The 17,157-nt window shown below is 39.4% G+C and overlaps 1 protein-coding gene across 3 annotated transcripts in view; it reads left to right on the top strand.

The window, feature by feature from the left end:
• Positions 1-17,157, top strand: part of TTC7A (tetratricopeptide repeat domain 7A) — a 168,136-nt gene that overhangs the window by 54,959 nt on the left and 96,020 nt on the right. For all 3 annotated transcript variants that reach the window (XM_066316054.1, XM_066316055.1, XM_066316053.1), the window contains 2 exons: positions 8,773-8,890; positions 15,056-15,113. In XM_066316054.1, coding sequence (XP_066172151.1) covers positions 8,773-8,890; positions 15,056-15,113 — 176 coding nt within the window. The remainder of the gene's footprint in view (positions 1-8,772; positions 8,891-15,055; positions 15,114-17,157) is intronic.

The raw sequence follows: 17,157 nt of genomic DNA, 5'->3' as shown, positions 1-17,157 counted from the left end.
GTAACAGATTAGGTGCTGCAGTGACAGTGCCACAGTGTAGTTGCAGTGGGGAGAAAGGGAACCCCTGCTAAAAATCATACACACGTGTGCCTTTTATAAAAAATGAAAATCGCTGCAAGAAATTTTGCAGTGAGTCATTAAAATGTATTTTGCTGGCACACTGAAGAAAGGAGGAGGGGAAAAGCTGTAACAGCCGTTCTGAGGACTGCTGCTTCAACTGAGTGTTATGTTGAATCAGCCACTCTTGTAGCCCCTGGAAGACACAAGTTAATCGTGTTAAGTGGACTGTTAAACAGTTCAGGTCTGCTGGACAACTCAGGCCTTTGTTCTTGAAGTTGCTGTGTCAGTGTTTTGTGTTCTGGATGTGTTAATGTATGCCCCAGAAGCAGAGTGGGAGTGGAAGTTGGTGCCTGTGAAATTCTGATTATCCAAAGGAGCAGAAACATCTGTCACTCCTTCTCTACTTGGTTTAATTAACTGAACTGCAGCCTGCTGTTCTCACCTGTCCTCACCACGAGGTGTCCCTGCAGTCAGTGAAGGATTACAATTGCTAAAGAGAAGTAAAACAGATGCGGGAAAACATGAAAGAAAATACCAGAAGAATCTGTACAGATCTTGGTGAAAAGTTGTAGAAGCCAATTTGCTGTTGTTTTCCCTTACCCCGCCTCTCCACCTTCTACGTCTCTGTCTGATGAAAGCTGCTATTCAGCAGCTAAACTTGAGTTCGATTAGTTTACACCACCATCAAGGAGGATGTCTGTTTATGGATGTTTTTGAATGAACTATACTGTTCAAACTGTAATGGTTGAGCTTATATGTGAGTCAGCAAAAGCTGGGCAGCATCTTTTTCTAGGAAAAATCTTCAAGTCTGAGTCCCTTCAGGGAATCCTTGCTGAACTGCCCCACCTACATCTGGTCTACATTTGGAACAATTTAACTCTCTTGTACCCACAGCTCAGTCTCTAAATTTTGAAGGCTAGAAGTCATCCAATGGTATAAAAAAAGATTCACAGTGAATGTTATTTTTCCAAAATAAAGTAAATAAGGATTTTTTTATGATACTTAGAGATATTAAAACAGTGTGAAAGCGAGGCATTACAGCTGTGTTGAATGCTGTTCTTAGTATGTCTGATTAAGTTTTCAAAGCACAGCTAGCATATAAAAATACCTTATTACTTTGAAAAGACAGTGAGACTGTAATTCAATTCCAGCTTGGGCAGTCCAGTATGTCCAGACATCTCATACATGGTAGAGCTGATAGAACAACTGGCTAACCCTAAAAAGTGGGAAAGCCAAGGGAAGAAGAGAAAAATTAGCTGGGTTTGATTATTTCAAAACAAGAGTGTTTTTTCTTCAATGTACTGCTTTTTCATTATGTGAAATGTTTTTCAGTGTTATTCAGTCAGACTCTGGCTCAGAACTGGAGGCTATTATGGAATAAAATCATGATTTCACAAGAGGGTAATTTTACTGCAGTTATCTAGAGCACAGCCTTATGAACTAAAACCAAATTAAAAATACTCCCTCTCCCTTTCCTTTCAGTCAGTGGCCTATGCTTTACCCTCATAGCAAACTTGATGATGGTATAGAAGAGTTTTAATTAAGGGGAGTCCAAGGGAAATTAGATCATCTGTTAAAAGAACTGAAACGATAGGTTCCCACATCTTAGTCAAAGGGGTGCTTCTGATATTACTGGCAGACTCCTGTGCCTAATAAAGACCTTCCTGCTTAGCAGAGCTGTTTTTCTAAATGTCATCCTTACAGTAATTATTTGCATTTAAATTACATGGCAATCAAGTCAGAATTGAATAATTTTAAACTGGAAGTGAACAGGCTGATCAATGCCAGTATAAATAGAAAGGAGGATAGACATGGGACAGGAACAGTCTAATGGACAAATATTAGCAGTTACAAATACTCAAATACATCTTTCTTTTCAGGACATATAAAATATGATTTATTTTTCAATTAGGAAATGTGTCCATGTACTTGATTGCTGGCTAGGCAGGAAAAGGGTGAAATCAGATCACCATTTATCCAAACAGCTAATTTATGTCCTGCATCTGTCTGCTGTGTGGTGCAGTACTGTAGCCAGTTTGTTTATAGCCTATGGGCAAGCAGTACTTTACTATTGTTTCAGATACTAGCAATAAAAAAAACCCCAAAACACAACATTTATGCAAATGCATAATTACAGAATGTCATGAGAAGCACAGAACAGTTTCTTTCATGATTAATCTAGTGATCATTTAACTCATTTTGCTGGCTTTGTACGTGGTGTCTCAGCATACTTTAAGAGCTGGGAAAACAGAAAATTAATTGAAATGTACTATAGTGATTTACAACATTGAGGATGCTCTGGTCACATCTATGAAATAATCTCTCAGTGCAAAACAAATCAAAGTGAAGACATGGATGCATTCATACAGTGCCATGCAAATCAATATATAACAGAGCCTGATGCAGAAGAGAACTGAGCCTCTCCCAGCTTCTGTTGTGGCAGTATGACCAGATCATTAAGTGATGTAAATTGGCAGTACTCCACTGGCGTGTTGGGGGTACTGTGCTGGCTTACATCAGGAGATGATCTGCCCCATCAACCAGTAGCTTTTAGGATTGGCCCTCTAGTAAACAACTGAGTGGCATAAGCAGTGTTTGACTGTCTTTTTCAGAGTGAGAGGTTTTAAAAACTACAAACAAACAGATCCAGTGTAAACAATAAATCAATACTTCATTAATTCTAAAGCTTAAGCCGGTAGACTTGGAGGACCAGAAAAGCTTCAGAACTATGTACATATGTAAACTGCATTTGTATGGTCAGGATGCTGACAGTCAGACCTGTCCAGCATAGTTGGAACTTCTATATTGTATCTAAACCATTACACAGGTGTTTTATATGTTTTTGTAGTAGAATTACTACAAAAGAATTACATTTAAGGCAACTTGCTGCTAAGCCTGCCAGCTAGCTGGGGTTTCAGCACAACAGTTTGCTGAACTTGCACCTAGATGATTCTGTCAAGTGAACACAAAGCCCATTTGTGTTTACCCCACTGTCTTTTAGCTTTCCAGAATGCACTGTAAAGTCTTTGACTATTGTAGGCCAGAGTATTGTTTTAAATTTCCATAGAAGAGCTGAGGTAGCTTGCATTGGAATATGTCCATACTGAGGTTGCTTTGCCTTGCTCCACTATAAATTCAGAGTTCTGCTCACTTAAAGGCTTGCTGCAATTTCCTCTTTCACGCAGCCTTCCCTGGCATGGTCTCAGCTGAATGCTCACTTGCCTATTTTGGCAGTAACTTTGAGTTGCAGTGTATGAGTTGTTGTTTTCAATATTTTAATAGTACAGTACTGTTAATTTCACTTGTAATCTAGGTTCTCCTGGATCCTGTTATGGCAGGTGTTGTGAAAATACTAAAAATGGACCTTCTTCCTACAGGCAAGCATTAATTACTGAATTTCCCCATTTTAGCAGCCTTGTTTGAGGCATTTAGGTTTACCCTGATGCTTTCTTTTGCCTTTTACTCCATTAATTTTAATGAAGGCATGTTGAAAATACTGTAAATACACATGGAGCAAAATGGACTCTAGTCCTAGGATAGGCTTGAATTTTCTAGAACTCTGCTCTGACAAAAAACAGGAAGACATGAGGCATGTTCTTATTATTTTCATTGCTCTGTAATTGATGTAATAGCAATAGTGGTGTATGCTAAACTTGTGTAGCATCAAATGATGCCAATATTGTCATCTAATACAAACTTTTCAAAGGACTTTGTCCCATGGCAAAAGCTGCAGCTCAGGATGGTGCTGTACTTCAGACATTTCCCTCATGTCTTTCAACTAGTATGCATAGCAAAGTGCTCTGCTGCAGGTCTTTGCTGGGAAGACAGAGATCATGCCATGAGTCAGGGAAAGGGAGAAGAAGTGTTGGGGCAGGGCAGACTGTGCATGGAGTCATAAAAAACTGAGTAAGACATACCATGAGGTCAGGACATCACGGTGTATGTGTGTGTTGAGGATTGGCAGGATGTAGATTTAGAGCAGCATACTTCTGAGGTAACAGCTTGCCATTCATTACTTTCACAGACCACTTAATCAGAGAGTGTTTCTCTTCCCTTGTCTGTTGTTGACCCTGCACTACAAATAATACCCAGTCACTTAGGAGTCCTGTAGTTGCCTGGAAATGCTTAGGTCGTAGTGCAGTATGAATAATATTAAAAGATGAAATCTAGTCTGGTTACTGGAGTTACTCTGCCTGCTGATGGACGTCCGAGAGGATTGGCATCACCACAGTGAGAGGCTGCTGAGGAAGCAGGGAAGGGCAAGGAGCTACTAGGTGTTTCTTCTGTCTTCTGAAAGGTGTTCTGGATTACACCACCACTGTTGTTCTGGGGCAATTGCATGGGTTTTAAACATTAAAAATGACCAAGAATTTAATCTTCCATATATCACCTGTGTGAACAAACCGCTCTAGCAACAGTGGAAGAAAGGCCTGAGTATTCCTAAATGCTGGGGGCTGAATTTACACAGACTAAATTGGTGGGCTTAACAGGGGTGACACAGAGAGCAAATGCTGACTAGACCAGCAATAGAAAGCACAGGATTTTTTTTCTGACATACCTAACATGATTGGTTTTGTGCTCTGTAAACAGCTGTGGGACGAAACCTTTGCATTAGACCACTTTCTTCCTGTGCATTTTTCCTCTTATCATTCTCATTTCACAATGTTTATATTCTTCTCTTTGAATTAGTCTCTATAGCTACAGCCCAGTGTAATGAAAATGGTAAGAAGAGGTCAATTCAACTAGTTAACATCATGTGTATAGATTTCCATTCTGTAGGATTTTGATCTCTTAAGTGCTTGGGTATTGTTCAGTGTCACTGGTGTCCAAATTCACCTGCTTCATTAACCTTGTCTGCTGTCCTAAGTCCAGTGTCATTTGATGTATTTCTTGCTTTTTCCTTGGTGTGCTCCCCTTTTTTGGCACAATAAAGTACTGTTTTCACTCTGTTGTAAATCATTGATTTGTTTGTCCTTAGTTACTCTCAATGTGTGCTGGTGAGAAGTGCAATTCCTACTTAGTCCTACAAGCTGTTGATTCACTGGGATAGGGCTTGAGCTTTTCTAAAAACAATCTGGGTGGCAGTTGGGCACCAGCTGGGTGGCATTAGGCCAGGGGACAGCACCTGCTGTTCTCCACTCCCTTGTCAGTATGCCTGCGGGCTTGGCTTCAGCACACACCAAAACCTGTGGCCAAATAACAGTGGTGGCTGGAACAGCCATTCTCTGTACCAGGGGAAACATCCCTCAGGATAGCACAGCTAGCAACTGTTCTTTTTCTATCAAATATGAAGGAGGAAGTGAAAGGGAAAAAAACTCCAATCAGCTCCAGAGTATTACCATCTCATTGATGTCCATTCACAGTTTGACAGCCTCTATCCAGGTGCCAGATGTTTGTTTTCTGGTGTGATAGAGGGGTTGCTTGGTTAGTGGTTCCAGGTACCTCCTGACACTTTAGAGAGCTGGAGTTGAATATGCAGAAAGTTTTTCTTTGATTGTTTTTCCCCCATGCTTTCTTTCTTCCATGCAAGGGAACTTAGAGGTAGGAACTTCTGCCTGCAACATGGAATACTGCCCTTCTCTCCACCAGCTTTTCAGTGCAAAGTATGTAGAAAAATGTTAGAACAGTAAGGGCCAGATTGGAGGGATGGCTTTGAGACTTTTGTTGTTGTTGTTGTTGTTGTGGTTGCTTCTAAGAGAATAACATGGTAGGCCTTCTCTCCTCTCTTTCTCATCTCCACAATACAGACTGGAGACACCTTGTCTCCTTAAGGACTCCGACAGACTCAGCTTTACTGGCAGATCTCAGCTCAGGCGGATCACATACACTCGAGTGTATGGAGAGGGAGCTTTTATCCAGACTGCAATCTGGTAGTCCTTGCAGTTTAGTTGGTTACCTCAAGTGTGTCCCAAGGAGGTTATTCCTGTTTCAGGTAGTACTTTCCCAATTCACAGTTGACTAGGCCATGTGCAAGACTGATGCACTTGAGAGTTGAAGCCTCACAGTGGGTGATCTGAATGAAAGGTTTGGCTTTTCACACTTGCCCAGAATTACTGAAGAATAGGAGAATGGGAGAAGAGGGGGCAGATGGCTGCCACAGCAGGGCTGGCAGGGGAAGTGTCTCAGTGCTGTAAGAAGGAAAAGTAAATGTTCTCATAAACAGAACCAGCTGTGCTGGAGTTCGTGAGGCCACTTATTTGCAAAGCAGACTTCAGCTGACCCAAGTTTGCATTCATAAGAATCTTTGTGGCTGGTCAAAGTGCCATTAGTGTTTAGTATGAATAAATGTTTACAAGAATGTGCTAGAAGTGCTGTTTCAGCCACTCTGAAAAGTTATGGTTTTAATTATTCATTCATTAGATTAATCTGATACTGACAGATATAGACCTAGGTGGCCCTGGGTAACTGGCAGCCAGGAAGGCTGAATGGTGCACTACTGATTTATGCAGTATAGATATTTCCAGTCAGATACTGGAATTACCATCAGGTGACCATTCAGAGAAACAAATGGGGCAAAATCTCTCCAATTTTACATGTCTTCATTTCAGCTTCAAACTTTTCATTTAATCTTTTTTTCCATACTCTCTACCCACCCCTACTCTTGTTCACTAGTCATTAGAATTCCTTGTATAGCTCTCTTCTTTGTCTCATGGAGATTTCTTGGATGAAAGTGTGTATATAGAGGAGAAAAAAATGAAGAAAGAGAATGGGAATATAGCTGTTTATGGTGGCAAAGAGGTGCGTAATGAATTTTCAGGCTGCAGAGATTTCATGTCTTACATAAAAGTTTCTGAGAGATGAAGAATTCAGTTATAGTTGCATAGGAGGGGGTTTTGTTGTTCATTTGTGTGTTTTGTTTTTTGGGCTTTTTTTTCTGTGTAGTAAATCATGGGCCACTTCTTCCATTGTCCTAGGCTCCGGTCCAGAACACATTTCAGTATGTGGCAGGGAAGTTGGTAGGGCTACTGACAGGTTAAGAAATCTCCTGAAATAAATCAGTCTTCCTGGTATGATCTGAACATTACTGAAGTAGGTGAGGGATATTACCAGTGGTTTTGATAGGCTTTGGATTATACCTCAAAGACAGGCCTTGCAATTTAATTGGCAAGTCCAAGTATTGTGGAGGAGGGGTTCTGTGTCAGTCAGTGGCCTCCACAATCACAGCTGACGGGGCAATGAGCAACACTAATGCTTTCACAGTGCTGTCAGGAAAGGGCTTGATGATAACATATGTGTTGGTCATTGGACTGACTGATCTGAGGTTTTAGAAATTGGGGAAAAATTGTTCTACATCTAGTTTGAGTTCTATGGCCTCAGGGAATTGCACCAGTGAGGAGGAAATCCAGACAGTGAAGATTTGCACTTTTCAGCCTTTCTTAGGGTTTGTGTTAAAAGTAGTTTTCTTCTTTTGCTTGATGTCATCTAATATATCCCAGGTTGTTTGTTTATGGAGCCATCAGTTAATATTGTCACCTGAATATTTTCAAGTGGTGTGACTAGGAGGCTCATTGACAGGATGCTACATCAAGTCAAATAGATTCTGTTCATAGGTAGCATATCATCCAATCACTGCAGAAGGCAGATATCTTGTCTGATGGTGCATTTTAATTCCAGATTGTTATGGGTGAGTCATTTTAGGTGTTAAGGAGCCATGAGGTGCTGAAGTCTGACAAAGCTGAGTATTGAGAGGGCACATGTCCACAGTACTTGCGTCTAAACTAGCTGGATTTCAAACAAAAATAAGTACTTCTCAAAATTGAATAACCTCATCTCAGTTGTGATGCAATAAAAGTTTCCAAAAGGAGGATTTGTCAGATAGTGTAGTGGTGTCTGCTTCTTGATTAGGGATGACTCTGATTATGGGTGTCAGGATCTGCATACTCTCTTGTACAGAAATGAGACCTTCCTGTAGGCTCTGTCTTTCAGTCATTATTTATAAGTTTTGCCAATGTCTGTCCAGCTTACACCTTTCAAGGTATATACAGTACACAGGTCTTAGTCTTTTCTTGTTAAAATGGGTAAGTGAGGTTAATGAGAGTTTAAAGTTAGAAATTAGAAACACTCCATTCTGTAATAAAATACTTAACTTACTCTTTTTGTTTAAAATTACCAGTAACTCAGATTTTACAGATGCTGATAGGTATGTGTTGAAAGGAAGGTGTGGGGAGCAGTCTGTGATGTAGTAGAAGAGACCTAGCTTACATATTTCATCATTTTGGAGGCTGATCCTGAAAGATCGTGACTGCTCTCTCCTCTAATTACTATCCACCATATAAAATGGATTTTCAAGGAAATTGTTTCTTTGCAAAAGATGCAGAAATTTCTTCCTTTGAAGGAAGAAACCTGTTAGACCTTTCAATGCTCTACTAGGGTAGCATATAAGTAGTCCAGCTGATCCAGTATTTGCATTTAAGGCTGAGTGATTGAAGTGTGTCTGAATGGAACTATAAAATAAGATAGTATCCTTGATTAATCTTAAACATCTGGAAAGAGTTTGGAGTGCAAAACCCAAACTTTTCTCAAAACTGTGCATGGGCACCAAGGTCTGCTAATCTGCCCTTCTACATTCTCCTTTTTATGAGTGTTCTCTGGGATCACTGAGAGCCCTTGTGTGAATGGCTCTCAGATCACTGACAGGTAAGCTTAATGTTAAATTTTATTGGAGCAAATATAGAGAAAATGCCTGTAAGTCTCAACCTACCTCTTTTGCAGCTGGAAGAAGGAGAACACTTTGCTAAAATGGTGATAGACCTGGGTGAGGATGCTGGAGAGTCCCTAGCAAAGGGTTACCTGGCACTGGGCCTTACATACAGCCTTCAAGCTACTGATGGTGAGTTACTTGTTTGTCAAGTGTATTATATGGAGAGCATTTGCTCAAAGTCTTTAGTGCAAGCAATGGGAATTTATTAGAAAATCTGCTTTCAGTGCCAACTAGATGTGAAAAACAGTCAGATTGCAGGATAAATGAGAACTGTTCACTTGCTCAGAGAACTGTCTTCTGTAGTAATAAAAGTGAAGTTTTTAGGTAAAGGAAGAAAGGCAAGTCATTACTTAGGAGGTGTTAATCTGAGTGTACCTGACAATGCTTGGTGTGCTTTACTTGAATATTTGTAATACATTTTTTTTCACTTACTTTACACAACAAAAAGTCAAACTTTCCATCTGTTTTCATATTTTTGTCACCCACTCATAAATCATATAGAAATACAATCCAAGAACTGAAGTCAGAAATGCCTCACTTCAGTTCCTGGCGTGATACTGATTCCCCACAGGGATTCAACCTCTCTGTGATGTAGTTTCTTTTACTTAGAAGTAAACAAGATAAAAATATCTACCTCACTGGTACATGTGGATGTTGACTAGAAACAGACCACTGAATGTAAGAAGTATTTTATTTTAATGCTGCTTACTTGGATCTTGAATGAATGGACAAGGGGCTCCTGCAATTTGGTGCTTTATAGTCCGAAGGGCTTGAAGTGTTTGGGAGAGTTCTAGCTCTGACCTTCATCAAGCTCACAGGTGGGAACAGTCTTTGTTTATTCTATGACTTCTAACATAGGTAGAAGACTTCTAACACATTTTCTTTGAATAATGGCTGAGCTGGTATGTTTCCTAATCATTTTGGCAGTCCTGCCTTCATGCAAGCAATGGCTTTTCTGTCAGATAGATTCCATAGAAACAAACAAACTTCTTCCAGCAATGAAGCCTGAATCAAAGCTAAAATTACTCTGTTATCATGGAATATGCAGGTCTTGCAACTTAGACCAGAATTCTGCAAGGCATGTGTATGAGAAAGTGTTCTTGTGCTCTTCAGTAGCACAGGCTGGTGTAGTTTTTCAGCCAGCCATATGTGATCAGCTGTTCTGAGAACTGCTTTTCAAATGGAGGCTAACAGGCACTGCAGCTCTCTCCAGTTCTCCATTTCTCTGCCTCAGAGTAGTTTCTCCCTAGTTCATGTCGAAAAGTTTGTCCTTCCTAGCCTGAACGTTGTCTTATATACATATATATTTTAAGTCCACTAGGAATATAGTTCTGCTTAACAGCCTAGTTTTTAAGGCATTTTGCCTAGACGTTGTTTAAACTGTGTTCTAAAGCTGTACAAGATCCCAGAGACTATTTTCAGAGATAGAAGGTTTTCTATGTTAGTCCCTTACAATCCCTTTGTAAACTTCAGTATGAAAAGAAGGTGGTTTCTAAAGAATGGAGTTGAAGAGGCATGTGCTGTACTCTGGCTCTAAAAATATTTTGGATATTTTGGTGCAGCAAAATGCGAGTTGGGAAGTCTTCTTCTGGAAATCTCTTGAGTTTTCAAGATATTAGATGAATGTTGTGTCCTTTTTCAATGTAAAACAAACAGTCTTCACAACAACTGTCTTGGATTATTTTCACATTAGCCTCTGATTTATGTTTTGAAACCGTGGAATGTATCTACCTTCTCATCTTTAAGGCAATGCGACAAGTCACTCAGTTACTTGAAGGAAATAGGAAGAGTATATTTCCATCTTGCAGATTATATTTTAATAAAATGGATTAAGTCCTTCAAAAGCATACATATGATGGTCATGAATATGGAACTGTGTTTTACTGGAAAATGTCAAATTGGCATTAACAAGACAATTTTCATGAGCATTGTTAAAAAATAGCATATGACAGTGAGGAAGCCAAGCTAGAACATGCTGAAAGACAGCAGTTCTGTGATGTAATCCTGCCTCATGTTGTCAATCTTGTTTATCACTGTATTTATACCAGTTCTTACTGACATATGCAGACAAGTCACACATCTATGTGTGCGTATATGTGAGATTCCTTTAATTTTCCAGTTGAGATGACTTTCAGTCAATCAGTATTTTCAATGCTAGCTGAGTGTTTAAGAGACATTTGACCAATTGCCTTCTAAAGCTTACAGTCTTCCATCCAAGTTAGGCTTTCATATTTAATATAACCTTTTAGTAATTCTTTCTCCGCCTGTATGACAGAGGCACTGAGGAGTTGTATTAAAGTGGTTTTTTTGTGACTTGCAAAAAGCTCCTTTAGGAAGTAAGACTTCCTGAAACTTATGCTGGATAGCTTCCTTATTCTTAAAGTTTAATTACGTGTTTCTTGAAGTAAGTCTCTTGGAAGTAGCTGAAAGGTGTATCCACAGAGGAAGTCTTTGACACTTCGGCCTCAGTCATAGAAGCCCAAGCCTCCTGTTTGTAGTTAATGTCCATTTTCTGCAGATCAGTTTCCAATGGGTCAATGTCAACAGCAAACCATTCCTCTTCCTCCCATAGTTACAGTTTTGACATAAGCTGTGTTGTCAACTTTTCCTCCCTTAAGTCTGGTGAAGAATTCACTGAAGACAGGGAAAGATGAGATGAATTTAACAAAGGCTGAAGAGGAAAGACTAGGTTGAGAATGTATTGTGAAATACAAGTGCTCTTCTTACCTCTCATCACCACCTTGCAAATTGTGAAATCTTTGTAGATTTAACAGCCCCTCATTCTTTTTTCAGAGATGAATGTGCTGTATCTCTGTTTTCATTTAGAATTTTGGTAGAAGGCCATGGATCAAGGACTGAATTAGAAACTAATTCTATCAGTCTTCGTGGATTTTACGAACAGCCAGTGTATGGATAGCACTGGTTAATGTTAAGCCTCCCACACATTTGTTCACTAAGTGAATAAATTATTAGTGAACAAACTTAAAATCTTTATTTTTGGAAAAACAGTGCATGCAATCTTTAATTATAATTCTGTGTGCTAAGACTGTACATTGTGCCATATTAGATGTCTTAACACAAGGGAATAGTTTCTGAAACTCAGACGTATTTGCAAAAGGGTGCATGCATGTCAGCGTTCTAGTTTGGATCTGAAATGTATTTATGAAGTCCATTTATCTGTCATCCCCACTTCTTACATTGTGATTCACATAAAGGAACAGTTTTGCACATTACAAACTGAATTCTTTCCCACGAAACAAATATATTACATAAATAGACCTGACTGTGCTTCAGCTGCTAATGGGTGTTCAATCCATCGGACAAGATTAGAACTAGATTCCTGTCCCCATGTTTGTAGTGCTGATTCTGATCCTCAGCACTGTGTTTCATTCCATGCATTCACTACTTCCTTTTACTCAGACAGAACTTGTCCTCCTCTGTTTTCAAATGTGATTCCAGAGCTTTGTATTTAGGTACTAAATTATTGCTGAAGAACCTGTTGAATTTTAGTAAGGCTGAAGCTCCTTTAAAAACCCAAAGTGCTTCAGAAAAGAAATCTTGGGCTGCTCAAGTGGTATTTGCAAAAGTATGGTGTCTTAGGGGTTTCAAAACCCCCATGTGCCACTCTCCCATTGGTCAGACTGCTTTTGTAGCTTATTTCAATCTAAGTAATAAGTCATATTTTGTCTTAGCTGATGGAACTGCAGCAGCCATGCTCGCAGGAAGTGAAGTTGGGTAGGGACTGAAAAATTCTTTGGTGCCATCGACCTGGGAGAATGGAGCACAGATTTTAAAAGTTTAATCAGACCCACCATGTTGTTTCCTTAGTGCAAACTTTTCTTTGTCTGAAGCGAGAGCTTTTCAGTGATATAAGCAGGTTGCAGATTTCTTTGAATAATTCGGGGTAGGGCATCTGCAACATCTTTGGGCAACTTGTTTCAAAGTCTTGCCACCCTCCCAGTAAGGAACTTCTTCCTATATGTAATCTAAATCCTCCCTCTTCTACTTCAAAACCATTACCCCATATCCTATCACTATAGGACCTGGTAAAAAAAATAACATTCTGTCTTTCTTAAAAACCCCCTTAAAAACATCCCTTAAAGGGTCTAAGTAAGTCCTCCCTTGACCTTTCTCCAGGCTGAAAAACCCAACTCTCTCTGATTTTCTGTATAGGAAAGGTCTTCCAGCCTTCCAACCATTGTCATGGCCCTTTTTTGGATTTGTTCCAATCGAACCATATCTTATATTGTAGATGCCAGGGCTGCACACAGCATTCCAGGTAGGGGTCTCATGATAGCAGAGCAGATTGCCTCTCTTGACCAAGCTTCTTTTTATGCATCTCTCCCCAAATCACTTTTCATTGTTGGGATTTTTTCCCCCTAGTTTATCTCCTTTAGCTGTAAAGGCTGTGTAAATGGCATAGTTAACTTGCAGCATCAGCACTCAGTACAAGTTTCAGTGTGTTCATCCACATCAGATGCAAGGCTAGAGATGGACAACCAGATTTCCAACTTTGTGGTAGCTCAAGATGCAGTCCGTACTGTGGGAGGTGGGAGTCACATGCTGTTCCCCAGTAATGCAGATGCAAAGCTGACTAGTTGTAGAGTATTCACTTCATTTCTGTAACATATTTTGTGTGTTTTCTGACTACAAGCTGAACATTAGTCAAATGTCTTAACAGGTGGAAGCTAGAAGTTCTAGCTATTCCATTTGGTATAATTTGAGGGACAAATGGTAACATGTCTTTCAGTCTTTCTTATTGTGTGAGATCTTTAGAATTGCTCTGTAAGTTAAATAAAGAATCATAGTTTCTATGAGAAACAGAATGTCAGATTTTTTTTTCTGTGGAGATGTTTATAGGTATGATCAAATCCTTTCCAATTTCTCCTCAAGCATTTTTGTTTACATCAATATTGGTTCTTTATTTTTTTCCCAATTTTTCTTCCTTTGTTACCTTTATCCAGTATTTTGCAGCCTGATTTAAGTGGGAGTGATGTATTTTTAAGAGATGCTGCATTTTACATGGAAGTCCATGTCTTTAGATTTATTATTTAAAATGCAAATTTTTGGATCAGTTTTTCATACTTAGAGTAGGCTTTGTGGCCTAAGCAAGGTCTGATCTTTATGATTAGGAAATCCTGAAGATTGCTGTTCCTCTCAAATGAACCTGGTGTTTTGAAGAACTGCTGGAAGGTGGAGGAATAAGAAAGCTCTGATCACTATAGCTACTGCAGCAAGTAAATTACTTACAAAATTTCACTCCCTGACATATTGCTGGTTACTTTTGCAGGTCTTGTAGAAGAACACATCTCTTTCTTCTTGATAACTTTTAAGAATACTTGAATTTCACTGGATTTGTTGCCTTATTATATACTACTTAGTAATTTTCTATTTTGGAGCATACACTGACTTGATGTATCAAATCAAATACATTCATGGGTGATGTTTGCTGATGAAACTACTCATTATTTCCTTATGCTGCTGATAAACAACTCTCAATTTCAGGATAGGCAGAACTAGAAACAACTACTAGGCCAAATCTGAAAACCTAAGGACCAGAACAAGACAGCCAATGCATTTCTAAAAGCACTAGGTTTCCAGATATTTTGGATCTGAGAAAGCCATGTTCCTTTAAGCTCTTTTTCTGTTCCTGTTGATCTTGATGATGATGTCTTAGGATACCCAGGTATAACAAGAGCTTGATTCTTCTCTTCCATTTCTGGTTTTAGGTAGGATTTAATTAATACATTGATACGTGTGTGTACTGGGTGGGATCCATTAGTCAAGCAATTAGAGGCATGGAAGAAGAGCATTAGTGGCTAATGCCATGTCTGAAGTAACCTACAACTCTGTTGTGGTCTCAGAGATGGTGTTTTGTCACAGAGCTGTAAGTTTGGCTGCTGGTGTTCCCTGTTCAACCTGCAGCACCCTCCTACATGAAGATGATGGTGTTCTGTATCTTAGTCAGAATGTGCTGCAGGTTACTGCTTTTAGTGTTTGCAGCAGCCTGGCCGAGGGCCTGTTACCTTCTTGGTATGTAGTTAGTGTTTGGCCCCTTCTCCCAGCCTTTCAGTGGCATATGTGAATAAAAAATGCCTCAGTATATCAAACAAAGGACTTAAAATAATCTTTAATAAAAATGAATATGAGAATTCCTGTTAAAATGAGCACACGCACAAACATACACAGATTTCCACAGTGTTTGCACTCCCAGTGTGAAATACTCTATACCTTCATTTATTTAATCTGCAACATTGAATTAACTCTTAAATGGCATTGTATCTTGTCCTATAGCTACTCTAAAGAGCACTCAGGATGAACTAAACAAGAAAGCACTTCAGACTTTGGAGAGGTGAGTAAGTGTTTTGCAGATACTTGCATTGTGTATTTTTTGCATGAATGCAGAAAAATTTTTCTTTCTGTGTTTCTTTCTCGTCTGCGTAATGCTTCCTTGCCAGAAAGTTTGAAAAGTTCATTAGATTTCAGCACTATGTCAAAACCATTTTTGTGATGGCTAAATGCAGTGGCTATTTGGCTGAATATCCAAGATAAAAGCACTTTTCTGTGCTACCTTACAGAAAAAACTTTAGCCCCAAATTAACTGCAGTGAGATCTACAGTGCTGGGAGATGCAGCTTCCTCACATGATGCCAGCTGGCAAACGTGGAAAGCTAATTTTGTCTCAATTCCTGTGTGAAGCAGGCTTAAAATCCTATTTCCGTCATGGTGGGAAAGTACCTTCACCATCAAGGTGTAGACATCTATGGAGTCACCTGGCACCAGTTCCCCTAGGGGAGAGAAGAATTGCTGTCCTAATGAGTGTTTACATGAGCTGTTGTTGGAAGAGGAGGTTCCAGTGCCAGCGGTACAAAGCAGACACCACTCACCTCTCCTCCATCATGGGGAAAACTGATACAATGGCTCCACCCAGGAAGCAACTGTGAATTACACTCTTGCGAAGCTACACTTGAGACCTCATGTGCAGCTGCTTGATTTAAAACGCTTTTTTGTCCAGCCTGTGGGGTAGAGAGGTGAGGTGTGAGCTTCCTGACCCTGTTATGATTAAATTACACCACCTAAAATACAAGGGTGGTGTTCAGGCAGTTATTTACATTTGTACAATTTTATTCACAATTTTCGACCCACTGTAAATGTAGATGCCTACAAACTATAGGTAGCAACTAAATGGAAGCTTATGTGGTCAAAGTCTTGGGCTGAAGTATCTAATTCTGAGTTTGTTGTGGTCATAATTACATAAGTGAAGAAAAACTTGACATCTCTGGTATCTCAAAGTACAGGTTTAGCAATTTGAACAGTGTTAAGGGGTCTTACCTGTTTTGCTGATGCTGACCAAGAAGAAGCCCAACATATTTGTCTTACACTGGTTTTATAGTGAGTGCAAGAACTCAAGAAACCACAGATACAATTCTGGATATTTACCTTATGGAGATCTGAGAGAGAAAACTTTTAAAAGCCATTTATTCATTTACTACTTTTAAGTTACACAACTTTGTGGACTCCAGTGTCATACATTAATTGCTGACCAATTTTAAGAAATTGTGGTGCTACACTGCTTTTAAACTTTTTTTTTCTTTTATCCTTTGACCTTTCCCACTGGCTGTGACTTGTTTTCATGGTATCTTAACTCTGCCTGGGAGGCAGACAAGCTTCTAGCTAAACATTAGTTACTCAAACCTCAGCCAACAGGAATGTGATAATAACCTGATTACTAGTGTTTTTCTAAATGGTTAGGTTTTGTTTCTTTCCTTGTTTTTCACCTTTTTGAAGAACATGTATGATCTCTCAGGCCATGGTTTGGGCTGTAGTGATCTTTGTAAGGGGACTTTTCAGCTGGAAGATTGCACAAATTGTTTTTCTAATTCCTTCTGAGGAAGATGAGCAGTAAAGTAACAATCCTTTGTTTCTTTCCAAAAGCACCATTAATGCCATCTCCTATACTCCTGTGAACTTTCCCCTTACTTTATTGCTGGAGAGGCTACTGAAGGTTTCACAACAGACACTTTGTAAAGAAGTGGCTCACCCTATCTTAACACCTGATTGCAAAGCTGGGTTCTGTCTTGTGACATTTTGTTGTTTGTTGCAATTTTTGGGGTATTTGGGTTATTTTTGGTGGGGCGGGGTTGTGGTTATTTGGGTTTGGGAGCTTTTTTGTTTCTTGAAGTGGAAGGAGAAGTTAGTGACTAGCCTGTACTAATTGCACCTTGATATCTTTGGCATTGCTTCAGAACACTTCAGTGCCACCTTGACTTATAGAGTTACAGGACATATTCAGTCCATACTAAATTAATTTGTTCTAAAGACATTAGTTATAAAAATCAGCTTCAAAATCTTGCTCACGGGCCAAGATGGCATTTGGAAAGTGGCTGCCATTAAAAT

The sequence above is a fragment of the Sylvia atricapilla genome, chromosome 3 (assembly GCF_009819655.1).
Source record: "Sylvia atricapilla isolate bSylAtr1 chromosome 3, bSylAtr1.pri, whole genome shotgun sequence".
Classification (NCBI taxonomy): Eukaryota; Metazoa; Chordata; class Aves; order Passeriformes; family Sylviidae; genus Sylvia; species Sylvia atricapilla.
This window is presented reverse-complemented; position numbering and strand designations above follow the sequence as displayed.